This window comes from Mus pahari, chromosome 10 (assembly GCF_900095145.1).
Source record: "Mus pahari chromosome 10, PAHARI_EIJ_v1.1, whole genome shotgun sequence".
NCBI classification, from domain to species: domain Eukaryota; kingdom Metazoa; phylum Chordata; class Mammalia; order Rodentia; family Muridae; genus Mus; species Mus pahari.
Window position 1 is genome coordinate 97,445,477 of NC_034599.1, and position 13,396 is coordinate 97,458,872.

At 40.4% G+C, this 13,396-nt stretch overlaps 1 protein-coding gene across 4 annotated transcripts in view; it reads right to left on the bottom strand.

Annotated features, from left to right (window-relative positions):
- Window positions 1-13,396, bottom strand: part of Dnajc13 (DnaJ heat shock protein family (Hsp40) member C13) — a 109,021-nt gene that overhangs the window by 67,741 nt on the left and 27,884 nt on the right. For all 4 annotated transcript variants that reach the window (XR_003844659.1, XM_021207616.1, XM_021207615.1 and 1 more), the window contains 11 exons: window positions 11,887-12,087; window positions 9,199-9,405; window positions 9,009-9,104; window positions 8,365-8,456; window positions 7,247-7,413; window positions 7,053-7,132; window positions 6,798-6,967; window positions 6,005-6,104; window positions 4,173-4,280; window positions 2,795-2,950; window positions 1,975-2,031 (listed from right to left, as the gene is read on the bottom strand). Coding sequence is in view for 3 of the 4 variants with exons in the window: in XM_021207616.1 (XP_021063275.1) it covers window positions 1,975-2,031; window positions 2,795-2,950; window positions 4,173-4,280; window positions 6,005-6,104; window positions 6,798-6,967; window positions 7,053-7,132; window positions 7,247-7,413; window positions 8,365-8,456; window positions 9,009-9,104; window positions 9,199-9,405; window positions 11,887-12,087 (1,434 nt within the window). In the remaining variant the exon portion in view is untranslated. The remainder of the gene's footprint in view (window positions 1-1,974; window positions 2,032-2,794; window positions 2,951-4,172; window positions 4,281-6,004; window positions 6,105-6,797; window positions 6,968-7,052; window positions 7,133-7,246; window positions 7,414-8,364; window positions 8,457-9,008; window positions 9,105-9,198; window positions 9,406-11,886; window positions 12,088-13,396) is intronic.

Sequence of the window (13,396 nt, forward strand, 5' to 3'; positions counted from 1 at the left end):
TTTTGTTGTAGAATTGCTCTGGCTAGGACTTCAAGTACTATATTGAATAGGTAGGGAGAAAGTGGGCAGCCTTGTCTAGTCCCTGATTTTAGTGGGATGCTTCGAGTTTCTCTCCATNTACTTTGATGTTGGCTACTGGTTTGCTATAGATTGCTTTTATTATGTTTAGGTAGCGGCCTTGAATTCCTGATCTTTCCAAGACTTTTATCGTGAAGGGGTGTTGCATTTTGTCAAATGCTTTCTCAGCATCTAACAAGATGATCATGTAGTTTTTGTCTTTGAGTTTGTTTATATAGTCAGCCCCCTCTTTTAACTTTATAACACCAATATTTCAGCTTTACATAAGGGGAAGGGGAAGGGAAAGGGAAGGAGAAAAGAAAAGTAACTTCTAGTTACTTTACAAAAGAAACACCGGGGCCTGCAACTAATTTTAAAGATATTTATGTCTTCAGAATGAGGCTTAGTTTCCAGCTAAGTTAACCTTATGAATTATACTTTGTGGAATAATATAGGATGATTTCTAGAGTAGCACTAGTTACCAGCTAGTAAAGGGAAAGGTGGCTTATGGAGAATACTAAGTCTTATCAAAGACACATACAAGGTAGGCTTGCTTTTGCTATTAACGATACAATCATTTTTAGGTCAATTATGTGGATAAAGGAGAGTGTGGTGCAGGGTAACTCTTTATTCCAGTTCTTGTGCTATTTTCCCCTCAGAAAACACAACTTTTTCTTTAAGGTTTATGTACTGTTTGAGGTACTTGCCAAGGCTACATACAAATGTTATCTTTTAGAGACACGAGCTACAATCACTGGCTATAAATTTAAGTGTGATCTGTATGTAACAACCAAAGTCAGCACCTTGCTTCTAAAGGATGATGGGCTTTAATACTGCAGTGGCAGAATGCTGGGAGAACGGTTGAGAGAACACTTCAGGGTCCTAACTGTGACTGGATGCCATAAGCTCTGCAGAAGCCACAGAGGAACCTAAAACTGTGCAAGCACCTGTCAGCTGGAGAGGGAGAACTAGACATCTGCAATGATGTACACTAAACACGCACAACAGAGACCAAGCAAACTCCCACCCTCTACCCAGTTTGACATCTGCACCTTTCTGTCTGTCTTTAGTTTTCCTATAAATACTTAAGGGCAAACTAATTCTCTGTTTTATCAAGATGTTTATGTATATCACTACAGGCATGGTTTTTGAAGAAAAGAACCTCTTACATTTTATCCAAATTTCTAGTATGACATAAAAATACAGGCATTCAAAAACCATTTAGATTGATGTACCTATAAACATCACAGAATGCAGCTACTATTTAGTAACTATGATTTTTTCTTTCAAAAAATTTTTAAAGATTTAATTTTATGTGTATGAGTGTTTTGCTTGCATATATATCTGCACAGCACACATATGTATGGCAGAGGGCAACAGATCCCTAGGAACTGAACTGAACACTGCTTTGAGCCACCATTTCTGTGTTGGGACTTGAACCACTCTCCTCTGTGAGAAGAATCAGTGTTCTCAAGCCCTGGGCGTCTCTTCAGCCCAGGGTTTTATCTTCTAAAGAACAGAAGGCTAAAGCACTGACCCTGCAGAGGCAGCACCTCAGGGCAGCAACTTCAGCAGAGGGACTTCTGTGGTCGTTCTCCCAGTAACTCTTCCATAGCAGATCCCTGCATAGTTTCAGTACCTCGAGCTCAGTGCACCCAACCCCCAACACCAAGGAAATCGAGAGGGATAAAAAGCTGACTTTATGTCACAACAAATAAACAAGGTGTGAGTGCAGTATCTGGAGATGACAGTGTACGTTCGCTCTCAGTGTGACCTCTGCCCTCAAATTCTGAATAAAAATCTAAAACTATTCTGAGCCAGAGAATAACGAGTTTCCCCTCAGAGACTGAATGGCAGTGCTGTCAACTTCAATGAAAAGACTCAATCAACATCCCAGGAACTTTAAGATTCTCTCACCTCTATTATTGCCTTCATAACCAATCCAGCTCCCTTCACAATCGCCATGGAAGGATGCTTTAAAAATGAAGGGGGAAAGATCAGTGAATAAAAAAGAGAATTTTACTGACACGTTTAGGTGTTCCACCTAAGGAACAAATACTGTGCAAGATGATAAGCCACAAAGTTAAGGAAAACAACTAACTAGGAGAACCGAATCAGGAAAAGATCCTTCTCAGAATCTAGTTTTAAGCCTGTCAAGTTTATAACAGCTTAGCAAATAGGCAACACTAACATGAATAACATTACATACTGTAATTAATAGCACCAAAATCATAAATATTTATTTAAAATATGTATACAGATATATGAATACAATAAGCACTGCAGTACCATATAAAATAACAATGTTTTCCAGTGCTTATGAACAATCTGGCAAAAATTCACCTTGATTATGTGAATATTTGTAAAGAAAATGAGCTTTAAGCCTACCAAGGCAAAAAGCAAGCATTTTACTACATCTAAGCTAGCAAAGTAAACACAACAATTGCCAATAGCATCAGAGTTGTGCATAAAACACCAAGAAACCTGTGGGTTAAAAATCTGACGTGGTCATGTTCAAGGTTCCGCTGCCACAATGGAAGCATGCACGTATATACATACACATGTGCTCATACAATTTAGTAGACAGATCCAGCTGTGGGTGGAGCTCAGTAGCACTGTGCTTGCCTGGAGCACAGGCAAAGCCCAGAATTACTGATCCTGAAGGATAGGGAAGCAACAATTCTTAATGGAGTCTTTCAGACAGTGTAGCCATTAGACAAGGGACATGCAAGCTCACCTGAAAGAGTTTAAAAAGGGTTCTTCCATTGGAGGCTACCATCTCTAGGAGCATATCAAACTGCTGCCCTTCGGTTGTCTCACTATACGGAGCACAGAGGGCAAAGGTAAGGAAGTCCAAGAGTGAACTAATTACTAGGGCACCAGTCCCATGATCCTGAAAGAAAGCAGCACACTGTTGAAAACCAGACACAGGGAGTTTCAGCCCCCAACATAGCAATGGCACGCTCCTTTCTTCATTCTGGGTGTCAGGCAGAAACAATGACTTGAATTTTTCAACAGAGATTCAAATGTTCATGGTGCTTGAGTACTTATTTACTAGTTAATATAGTAACCCACTGTTTATTTTCTAAAGAACATAATTAAAATTTAAGATTAATTATTTAACATAATTAAAACTCAAGAAAATAACCCAAAATTTTCAAATGTGCATTCTAACTAAAGTTAATGTGTAACTGAGTGGGAGGGAGGTAGGGAGGGAAGAAGACAGATACAGACAGAACGAAATTAAGAGACAGAAAGAAAGGAGAGAGAAAGAAGGAGGGAGGGAGGGGAGGAGGGAGGGAACGTGGGGAGGGGAGGGGAGGGGTCAAGGAATCAATCACAGGACTGCAGAGCCGGCTCAGCAGTTAACAATATTTGCTGTGCTTCCAGGCATCCTGGGTTTGATCCCCAGCACCCACATGATGGGTAAGCTCAAAACTGCATTATTCCAGTTGCAGGGGATCTCCTGACCTCTTTCTGGCCTCCACTGACACTGCACCCATGTGGCTCAGAAAAACAGGCAGGCAAAACACCCACACACATTTAATAAAAATGGGAAAAAAGAAAAGCAATCTAACAATATCTGTAAAACTGTGGCAATTTGATTGTGTTTACAAAATTTCTATCTTCTAAGAAGTTCAACGCCTGAGTTATGGTGAGACTGATTCTTAGAACAATTTATTTCACAATACTTTTTTTAAAAGAGAAAAATCTGAAATATTGGCCGGGCAGTGGTGGCGTACTTAGGAGGCAGAGGTAGGCGGATTTCTGAGTTCAAGGCTAGCCTGGTCTACAGAGTGAGTTCTAGGACAGCCAGGGCTACACAGAGAAACCCTGTTTTGGGAAAAACAAACATATAAACAAACAAACAAACACCGGCAATATCCTTATAAAAGTCTGAAGGCATTTCTGGTATCCTTTTTCTTAGCTAATATTATTAGCAATCTCCAATTACTATATTAGTTAATAAAGTTCAAGAGTATTTTGTTACTAGTAACAAAGATGAACTGTAACCATTTGAGGGTCAGGCACTGAGACAAAAACAAGTTTATACCACACTTCTAGGAAATCTCTGTATGACATCTCCCATGAAGAAAACATTAATTACAACTTACCACATGGGAATTAAATTTCTCCAATAAGTTTTCCAGAAACTTCTTTGAAGAGAGAAGAGAAGCTTTGTTTAGCTGCTCTTGTCTTAGGTCATAGTCATCATGCATAGGCTGTGGATTAAAGAGTGAAATTCGTAAGCCGTGTCCTGTGTTGGTGTCACACAGAAGGCATTTAGAGAGACATTCGCTCCACATGGAAGTGATTAGAAACCATAGCCTTTGAATCCACAGTGGAAGGAAACCTTGTGACGAGCACAGACATGGCTGACAGGTCCTCGTGTCTCATCAGAGTTGACAGTTTCCCCAACAAGTAACTGAACATGATCTCTCCAGATAGCTACTGCACAAGCACCGCTCTTTCTCAAACTCACAGGCCTTCTCACCAAAAGGAAAACAATTCCTCATCCCAAGACCTTTATAATTTAAATTTGAAATGGTGAAACTTAGAGTTTAAAAGCAAGTGATAAAATTGGCAAAGCAGCAAATATCCTTTTTCCCCTCAAGGTGACTGTCCTTTGACGGTGGATGCTCGCACGATGGTGAGAGCCGAGCTCAGATCCTAAGCTGACGGGAGGCTTAGGCAAGGGAAGCAGGTGTTACCTGAGACTCAACATGCTCCTGTAAAACCCACCTGTTGGAACTAACCGAACCAGTCCTGTACAGAGTCAATGTGGAATCTCAGTTGTTTCACAAAACTTATGCTCTAGTTTAAATCTTTAACAGAATTATTTGGAATAGTTGAGATAATAAACTTTAATTAATTTTGGGGAATAAACACAAGGTGTTACACATGTGATTATGTGTGTTTGTCCTCCATCACTAAGACGGCCTATAAAACTTTACATACAGAACAATCCCAGATAGTACATGAAACCCTGAGATAAATGAGGAACTTGGAAGTGCTGAACAGCTGTCACTCCCTCCACACTGTGTTACTGAGCTACACCTGTGCCACTCAGCTTTCATGTGCCACTTCCTCAGCCAGTCAGTACCCCAGCACACCATCTCTTTCTCTGCATGACAAATGGGTCTACCAGCTCCACCTTTTCTCTCCCCTCCATGTTCCACCAGAGTAGGTCTTCTAAAAGTCAAATCTAGTCATGTGACTGTTCCCATGTCAAAAAATCTTTCAGTTGATGTCATAAAAAGGACAAACCCAGTCTTTGTTCTTTTTTTTTTTCTTAAAGATTTATTTATTTTATGTATATGAATACACTGTAACTGTCTTTAGACACACCAGAAAAGGGCATCAGATCTCATTACAGATGGTTGTGAGCCACCATGTGGTTGCTGGGAATTGAACTCAGGACCTCTGGAAGAGCAGAGGGTGCTCTTAACCACTGAGCCATCTCTCCAGCTCCCCAGTCTTTGTTCTGATGGAAGCTTTTACATGACCATTTCTGCATATGCCTCTAGCTTCGAGTCCCAATTACACACCTTTGCCATCCAACACACACCTACAATCACTGCCTGTTGTGTGTGTTTATCATGCATGCTTTTAGGCATGCCATCTTCCATGCTAGGCAAAGTCTATGCAGAACTGAACGATCCCTGCTCAAGGTTTGAAATGCAGACCCACGGAGACTCCTCCTCACTGCTTCCAAAGGCCAAGTGCAGAGCCTCAAGGGTGCCATGGGCTCCCCTTCACACTCATACGTGAGACTACCTCACTAGCCTGCCAACAGTCTGGATGGAAGGAACTGCACACAAAACACCAGTTAGTACACAGGATGTGTTAACTGAAGAAACAAATGGCCATGAGAACAAGTTAGGAAATGCACAACTATGGGGTCCTGGGAAGGAAGGCCTGCAGTCAACCTAAGAAGAGTACTCACACACATGAGGGCACAGAGCATGTCCACAGCCGCGTGGATGACTCCGTTGTTGCTTCTCTTGAGTGCTTTCACTACCTTCATTCCTAGGCGCTCCCGGAACCTTTCACAACAAACACCAATGTCAGAATGTCATACTTATTATTAAAATTACAGCTCATCTTATGTTTCCACAGTGGCATGGTGTCAGTTACATGTCAAAATCCCATCTCTGGAATGCACTTTCCTAACTCTATCTGCTTTACCAGGAAACCTTTTTTTTTTTTTTTTTTTTTAAAGATTTATTTATTTATTATATGTAAGTATACTGTAGTTGTCTTCAGACACACCAGAAGAAGGTGTCAGATCTCGTTACAGATGGTTGTGAGCCACCATGTAGTTGTTGGGATTTGATCTCTGAACCTTTGTAAGAGCAGTCAGTGCTCTTAACCACTGAGCCATCTCACCAGCCCCCACCAGGAAACCTTTTTAGTGTTAATGAAAGCACAAATAATTAATTGAATCCATTAACACAGAAGTCAGTGTATTACCAGTGATTACGGGGCCAATATCCCACATCAGCCCCATCTAACTTCCTTTTTACTGCTCAAGGATAAAAACTACTAAACCATCATATATAAGAGATTCATCCCACATAAAAGAAAGAAATTAATTCAGCATTTTCTATTTTTAAGTTGTTCAAAATCTTTACATAAAGTTAGGTTCTAAAAGCAACATGCACTTTTTTTAAAGTCATGGAGATTAAACCCAGAGCCCTGGACATGGGGCAGCAAGCCCTCTACCAAGGCTAACTTACTTTGGAAGCTGAGTGAAGGCCAGGAAACCAGCTTTGGAGGCTACAAGCCTCCTCACAGCTTGGAACTGGCTCTCAAGTTCTGCATTGGAGGCAACGACATCCCCCTCTTGAGACAACAGTGCTGTTATCGCGTTATTGATTAGCTTTTCCTTGTTTTCTGAGAAGAGACCCTAGGGTAAACAGAGTAATTACTTGAGGTACGGTTCCATAGCAAAAGCTATGACAATGCACAGAGGACAGCACAACTTATCTTACATCCTGTGTTACTGCATGCAGAACTCCACTGTAGGAAATGTTAGCATTGAACCTGAATACAGCATCTGCAAAGTTGCCATCTGCAAAGAGATGAGAAGGTTCAAGTGGGAGATTTAAAGCTTTGTATTCCCAGTTTTTAAATTACTGTCTTGTTAGGTGTGTGGAAATACAATTACATTAAAGCAAGTACTTACTAGGAGGTGCAGCTAGGAATCTGAGGTGAAGGCTCTCGACTTCCTCGTCTATAGGCATGCTGAGTAACCCCCATCGCTGGCCTTTGTGGGTCGGTGCCATCTTAACACAAACATCTCTGTTACCAGAGGCTCTTACTCCATCCAGCAAGCTTGCTAACAAGGAATCTCTAAGCAAAGTCAGAAGCACAAAGTTTTAGGTTTGATATTTGAAGAGACTGGATCCAGAGTGTAGCACAGGCCTTTCTGCAGGTAATGTGCTAGGCATGTCCTGGGGTTCAGGGTTCAGTGGGGTTAAGTTCCAGGCTCAGAGCAGCCCTTTGCCTACTGCTGCTGTAAGACTTGCTGGGAGGCAGGTAAACTAAGGCTTCTGTGCTTCTTGCTTTAGCTTGTCTACAGGTTATCTATCTTTAATAGCTTTCCTTGGAAATCACAAAACATACTCCAGGAAAATCTTTCATAATTTTGTATAAATTAGAACAGTTGGACAATCATCATAATCCAGTTTATACATATTCTGACCACCACAAAAAGTGCCTCTGGACCTATTTGGAAAGACCCAATCGCAGATGTAACACATCGACTTTTGATTTTTGTTTTAAAACGTCCAAAGAGCAGAACCATAGAGCATGATGTAGTATCACGTCTTACTCATTATCTGCTTTCATGGTTCACCCACGATGCTGAATGTATTAGTGCCCGGGGTCTGCATTGCTGCAGAGCCACACACCGTGTGGAAACATGACATGGGTACCCACTCAAATTCATGATATATGCGATCTTCCTAGGTTTTTGGCAATTCTGAAATGTTACCATGACTGTGTTTCTGTTAAGATGGTCACCTTGCCAATACCAGAATCACCGATGAGACAAGCCTCATCTGGATTACCTCTGTTTCTGGATATGCATATGAACATAGACCAGGTTAACTGGGGTCATTTAAAATATGCAGCAATGTCTTCTCCCAAATTAAATACTTTCAAAGCTCCAGATTATCTTTGATTTTATCCTTCATGGACCAATGTATTTGCTCTGCACATCCTATGATATCAAAATTATAAAATAAAAAGAAACACACACACATACACACACACACACACACACACACAACCTAACCCTACCTTTCTGTTGAGGAGTATTTCCGAACTTGCCCTTTTATAAACTCAATGGTAAAAAGTTGTGGGTTTTCTGAGTCACAAACCAATGCAAATACCTAAGAAAAACAAAATCCAATTAAAAAGTTTACCCAAACCTCTAAATGTTTAGCCTTATAGTATTTCATTGTAAAAACCAAGTATCATTTTTTCTTGTAAAGTCATTATTCACAAAATGTAACCTGCTTATAATATCAGAATTTAAGAACTGTTTAAAAGTTTCATTTGAGTTTTATATGCAACTATGGAAATAAATGTTCCATTCTTTATATATTAGGAAGGCAATGTTTATAGTCACCATCGTCTTAAAACTAATAAATAAAAGGTTAATAATTAAACACAGATCATGCCTGTTTCTCATTCACTTTTGCTGTTGTAGCTGATTTTTCAAACAGGGTCTCATATAGACCAGGCTAACCTTGGACTTGATATATAGCAGAAGCTGGCTTAGAACTCCTGATCCCCGGCATCAGCCCCTCAAGTGCTAAGCTCACCAGTGTGAGCTCCCATGCCAGCCTGTTTATCATTCCTTAGAAACCAGGGAATATTAAAATAGAAACTCAAGTTTACCCATAGGAAGCTGGCTACTTAAGCCAAGCAGGCTTACTCACTTCTCCCAGAGGCTTCAATGTTGCAATGTTGTAGGTTGCTGGATCTCGTTCCACTAAGCATGTTTCTGTGACCGCCAGAACTCTTTTTACAGGTTCCTTCAAACAGTAAAGTGGAAATGTGTTTAAAAGTTATTAAAGAAAGCTGTCAAAACATCAGAACGATTTTTTATACTCAACACACATCTCTTACCGAATGTCTAGGAGATATTTTTTGGACTACAAACTCTGCCAAAGATGTGATAGATTCATCAGTGCTGTATTTTCCAAAACGAAGATTCAAATATTGCTCAAATTCCAGTGGTTCTTTCCTGATCCGCAGGGAGATACCTATGTAGTTGCCAGCGTGTTCTATTGCACTTTTAATGATCTCTTCTCTTTGCTCCGATGCAAATAAATGCTGCACAGATTTTTAAATGTCTACGTCAGGAATCAAACAACTAAAACATGACCATATTTACTTAACACATATGAAAAAGACTAATATAACAATTTTTAAGAATAAAGGCAACAAAATATACTGGGGAAACACAGTATATTGTAGTTAAAAGGCAAATACTAAATTTAAAAAACACAATAGTTTGCGATAGGAAGCCATAAGCCAACTCAGCCAGCAGGCATTATCCCATAACTTCTCAGAGTCTGGTTATCAATTACCACTTGTACCAAACAGCATGCCACCTTCCAAAGAAGAACCAAGCCTATGAAGGTAGTTGGGCATTGTGGGGTAGCATTTCATTTCAATCAAGGCAGCTCTGCGTTGAACTATTTTAGACATCGGTTTTCTTGCAAAATTATGTTAAAGAATATTTGAATATGTATAATCATTAGGCACTGTTGCTACAAACCAATAGTCAATGCTGTGCTACACAGCTAAGGAAAAAGATCTGCACTGGGTACCTGGAGACCAGAATTGCATTAGATACATTGCAAGGGCCAGGGTGGAAATGACCAACTAAGATTTTTATTTTGGCCAGAAAAGAAAGTTATACAGCTCTTTTTGTTGAGAAACCCTGGTCAGATCCTACCAACTGAGCAGTTACCATAGACACAAAGGAATTAAAGATTGGCTAACTAAATCTGTTATGGTATTATATTTGGAGTGAATGTCTCATTTTGGTCAGTAGCTTTACAAAACTATAGAACAATTCAGTGCTACCCCTCAGTATATGAGAAGGTCTGAGTCCAGGACCTCTATATCTGCAGATGTTCAAGTCCCTGAAGTGGTCCAGTGCTTACATGGAATCTACATGTTTTCTGTAAACTTTAAGCCACCTCTGAATCCTTACAATACTAAGTACAAGTGTTACACTACATTAGTATGCTGTATTGTTTAGGGAATGGCCACTGAAAAGTTCTACCAATGTTTAGTGCAGGTACAAACTTTTACTTAATATTCTGATCCCTAGTTGGTTGGTGCATGGATAGAGAAACCATGGATACTGAGCTAACTGTACTTAGGAGATAATTTAATGAACTCTTCTTCCCATCATTAAGCAATAAAACGTGCTGGCAATAAAAGGAATGTCCTAGCAGGTATTGCTCCACCATACAGCCTGGCTGGGTAACCGTGACAGGCGGTCACATGACTGAATTAGGCACACTTCCCATCAAGAGGTCAATCACAGCAAAGGTCTGCAGTCCAGGGAGGAGGCAGCATTTGGACAGGAGACCTAAGTTACTTTAAAATGGGGGAAAGCAAGCTTTATTCTTTAGGCTTTCATGTTTGTGTCTACACTCAGGTGTAAGAAAATATCCACCCAGTGTGTTCCAGATGAGGGAAACCAGGATTGTATTCATCAACACAGAAAGCCTAAGGCAGAAAGGGCTGAGAGCAAACTGCATGTTATAAATGAGATTGTCTGCATGCCCATCGCTGTGTTTGCTCTCCTTTGGCTACCATCTACCATCTTATGCATCTAGGTGATCTGTACTACCTCTGCTCTGCTACCTGGGGTATGGCATCCTCAGAACACTAAATATTAAGAACATGTTTCCTGGACACTAAGATGGCTACAGGAACTAAGACTGTCAAGAAAATGTGTAGGTAGGCCTTTCCAATTATAGACACTAGTGCTTACATGTGAGGTTGCCAGCTTAAATTTTATCAAGGGAAGGAAGACTCTACAAAGATGATCCTATCCACATTACTGTGTAATAAACGGGATTTCAGCATCTTACAGTGTCTGGTGCCTCCCCTTTTCCTATTAACTCAAAATTACAAAACAAAACCCTGCTGCCAGCTCCAGACCTGAAGTGCCAATGCACACTCACATTTCATAGCATAAATAGCACAACAGAGGACAGTCCTTAGAACTAAGATTTCTAAATTACATTTTTCAAAGAAAGCTTAGAAACTTTCAGATATGACACGATGCTTGTAGAAACCACAGCCCTATTTATGGAATGATACTCAGTAGTGTTCAGTGTGAAGCATCTTATATAAATTACCTCACCAAGTCATCAGGCAGGTACATGTGCACATATGTATTCCACATAATGTGCATAGTATTCTCTTCATTTTAGAGACAGCAAAGGGACTAACGTTAGGTATCTGTGACACCACAACCTGCCAGAAGATACCCATACAGTCAAGTGAAAACAGTACTTTCTTCAAACTGTTATACAGTTATGTGTATCCAAGTTCATGTGGAGGCCAGAGGACAACCTCACGTGCTGCTCTTCAAGCATAATCCGCTTCTTGAGCTCCAGCCTGTCTGTCTGCAGGTGCTGGGACAGATGTACCACCACACCCAGCTACTATTTTTAAACTGTTCTCTGGAGATCTATCTCAGGTCCTCAGGTACTTCACTGGCTGAGCTATCTTCCCAGACTCCACTTATATTCCTTTGAAAAATGTCTTTTTACAAAAACTACTTACCAATCTACTAAATCCTCCATAGAGTATACAAAATCCTCCCTGATAATCAGAGAGATCTACGAAGCCTTCAATATTCCTGTAGTCATAGGAACACAGCACTCTGTTGGTTACAGGATTTATTTGGTCAAAGCCTCCAGGAGTTACTTCTAAAACCACAGGTTTCTTTGTATCACTCCAGTGATGCTTGTAGCAGTTATATCTCTAGAGAGAAGCATAACATTACCTTCAGGTTCAAATTTAAGCCTGCCATAAAATAAAGTTACATTGACTATGTAGTCACTGCTGAAAGGACCAACAATCTAAACACTGAAAGTTTTAACAGCTTCTATACAAACTGTCAGGTTGTGAAACTTAGCTAGGGAGACAGGGAAGAGTGTAGGGTTGTTGATTTAAGAATGTTCATACTAACTGAGGACACCATATTCTTCCTTAATTAGCACAGACCTAAGTTTACAATATGTTGTGAAAGAATTTTAAACTATCCTCTAAGTAAAAAGAGGAAACAAGAAGAAATCCAGCTGGCAAAAGCATGTGCCTACAGTGCCAGACACTCGGGGATGAGGCAGGAGGATTGCTTGGGCCCAGGAGTTCCAGGGCAACAGAAGTAACAGAGCCAGACCCTGTTTCAAAAATCAAACAGCAGAAAAATACAAAACAAACAAAAATAAACCAACCAATAAACCGTATATAGCATATATAGCATAAAACTCCACCCGCAAAAGGAGGCCCTAAAATCACACATAATATACAGCCATGCCCCAAAAGGAAACATTAAGTAGAGATGGCCCAGTACATTAACATACAATTTATTTATACCCCCCAAAATTTCACCAGTGGTATGATTTCTTAATCAAAGATAACGGAAAGGTTATCTCTGAGTTCTGATCAAGCTAGCAAGCACAGGGCCCTGAGGATGATGAGATTTCTTTGCAAATCAGACTAGCTGGGCATCGCATGATCAGCATGACCGATATCCTGTTACTCTTCAGTTTTTTCTTTTTATGTTTCTATTATTTAATCAGCCTTCAATGTAATGAATGTGCTTAGACATGTTTCAACACCATCTTTGTGGTTCTCCTTCCTCCACTTCTAGTCTCATCTTTCAGAAAAGATTTAATGAAGGTTACTAAGGAAAATGACGTGGCACAGAAGGAAACAAATGTAAATGAGATGAAGTGGGAGACAGAGAAAGGAAAACAATTTGCAAGCTGTAAAATGAATATCCTCTTCTACATTCTGACACCAGAGTTCCCTGTATGAAGAATGCACTGCACCTTTCTGAAAGTAAAAATGAGCTGGTTGGTAGCTCACAAACATTATTTTTTGATACCAAGAGAAATTGTCTTACAGGTGTTCAGCAAGAAGTAGGGCACAGCCGGGCGTGGTGGCGCACGCCTTTAATCCCAGCACCTGGGAGGCAGAGGCAGGCGGATTTCTGAGTTCGAGGCCAGCCTGGTCTACAGAGTGAGTTCCAGGACAGCCAGGGATACACAGAGAAACCCTGTCTCAA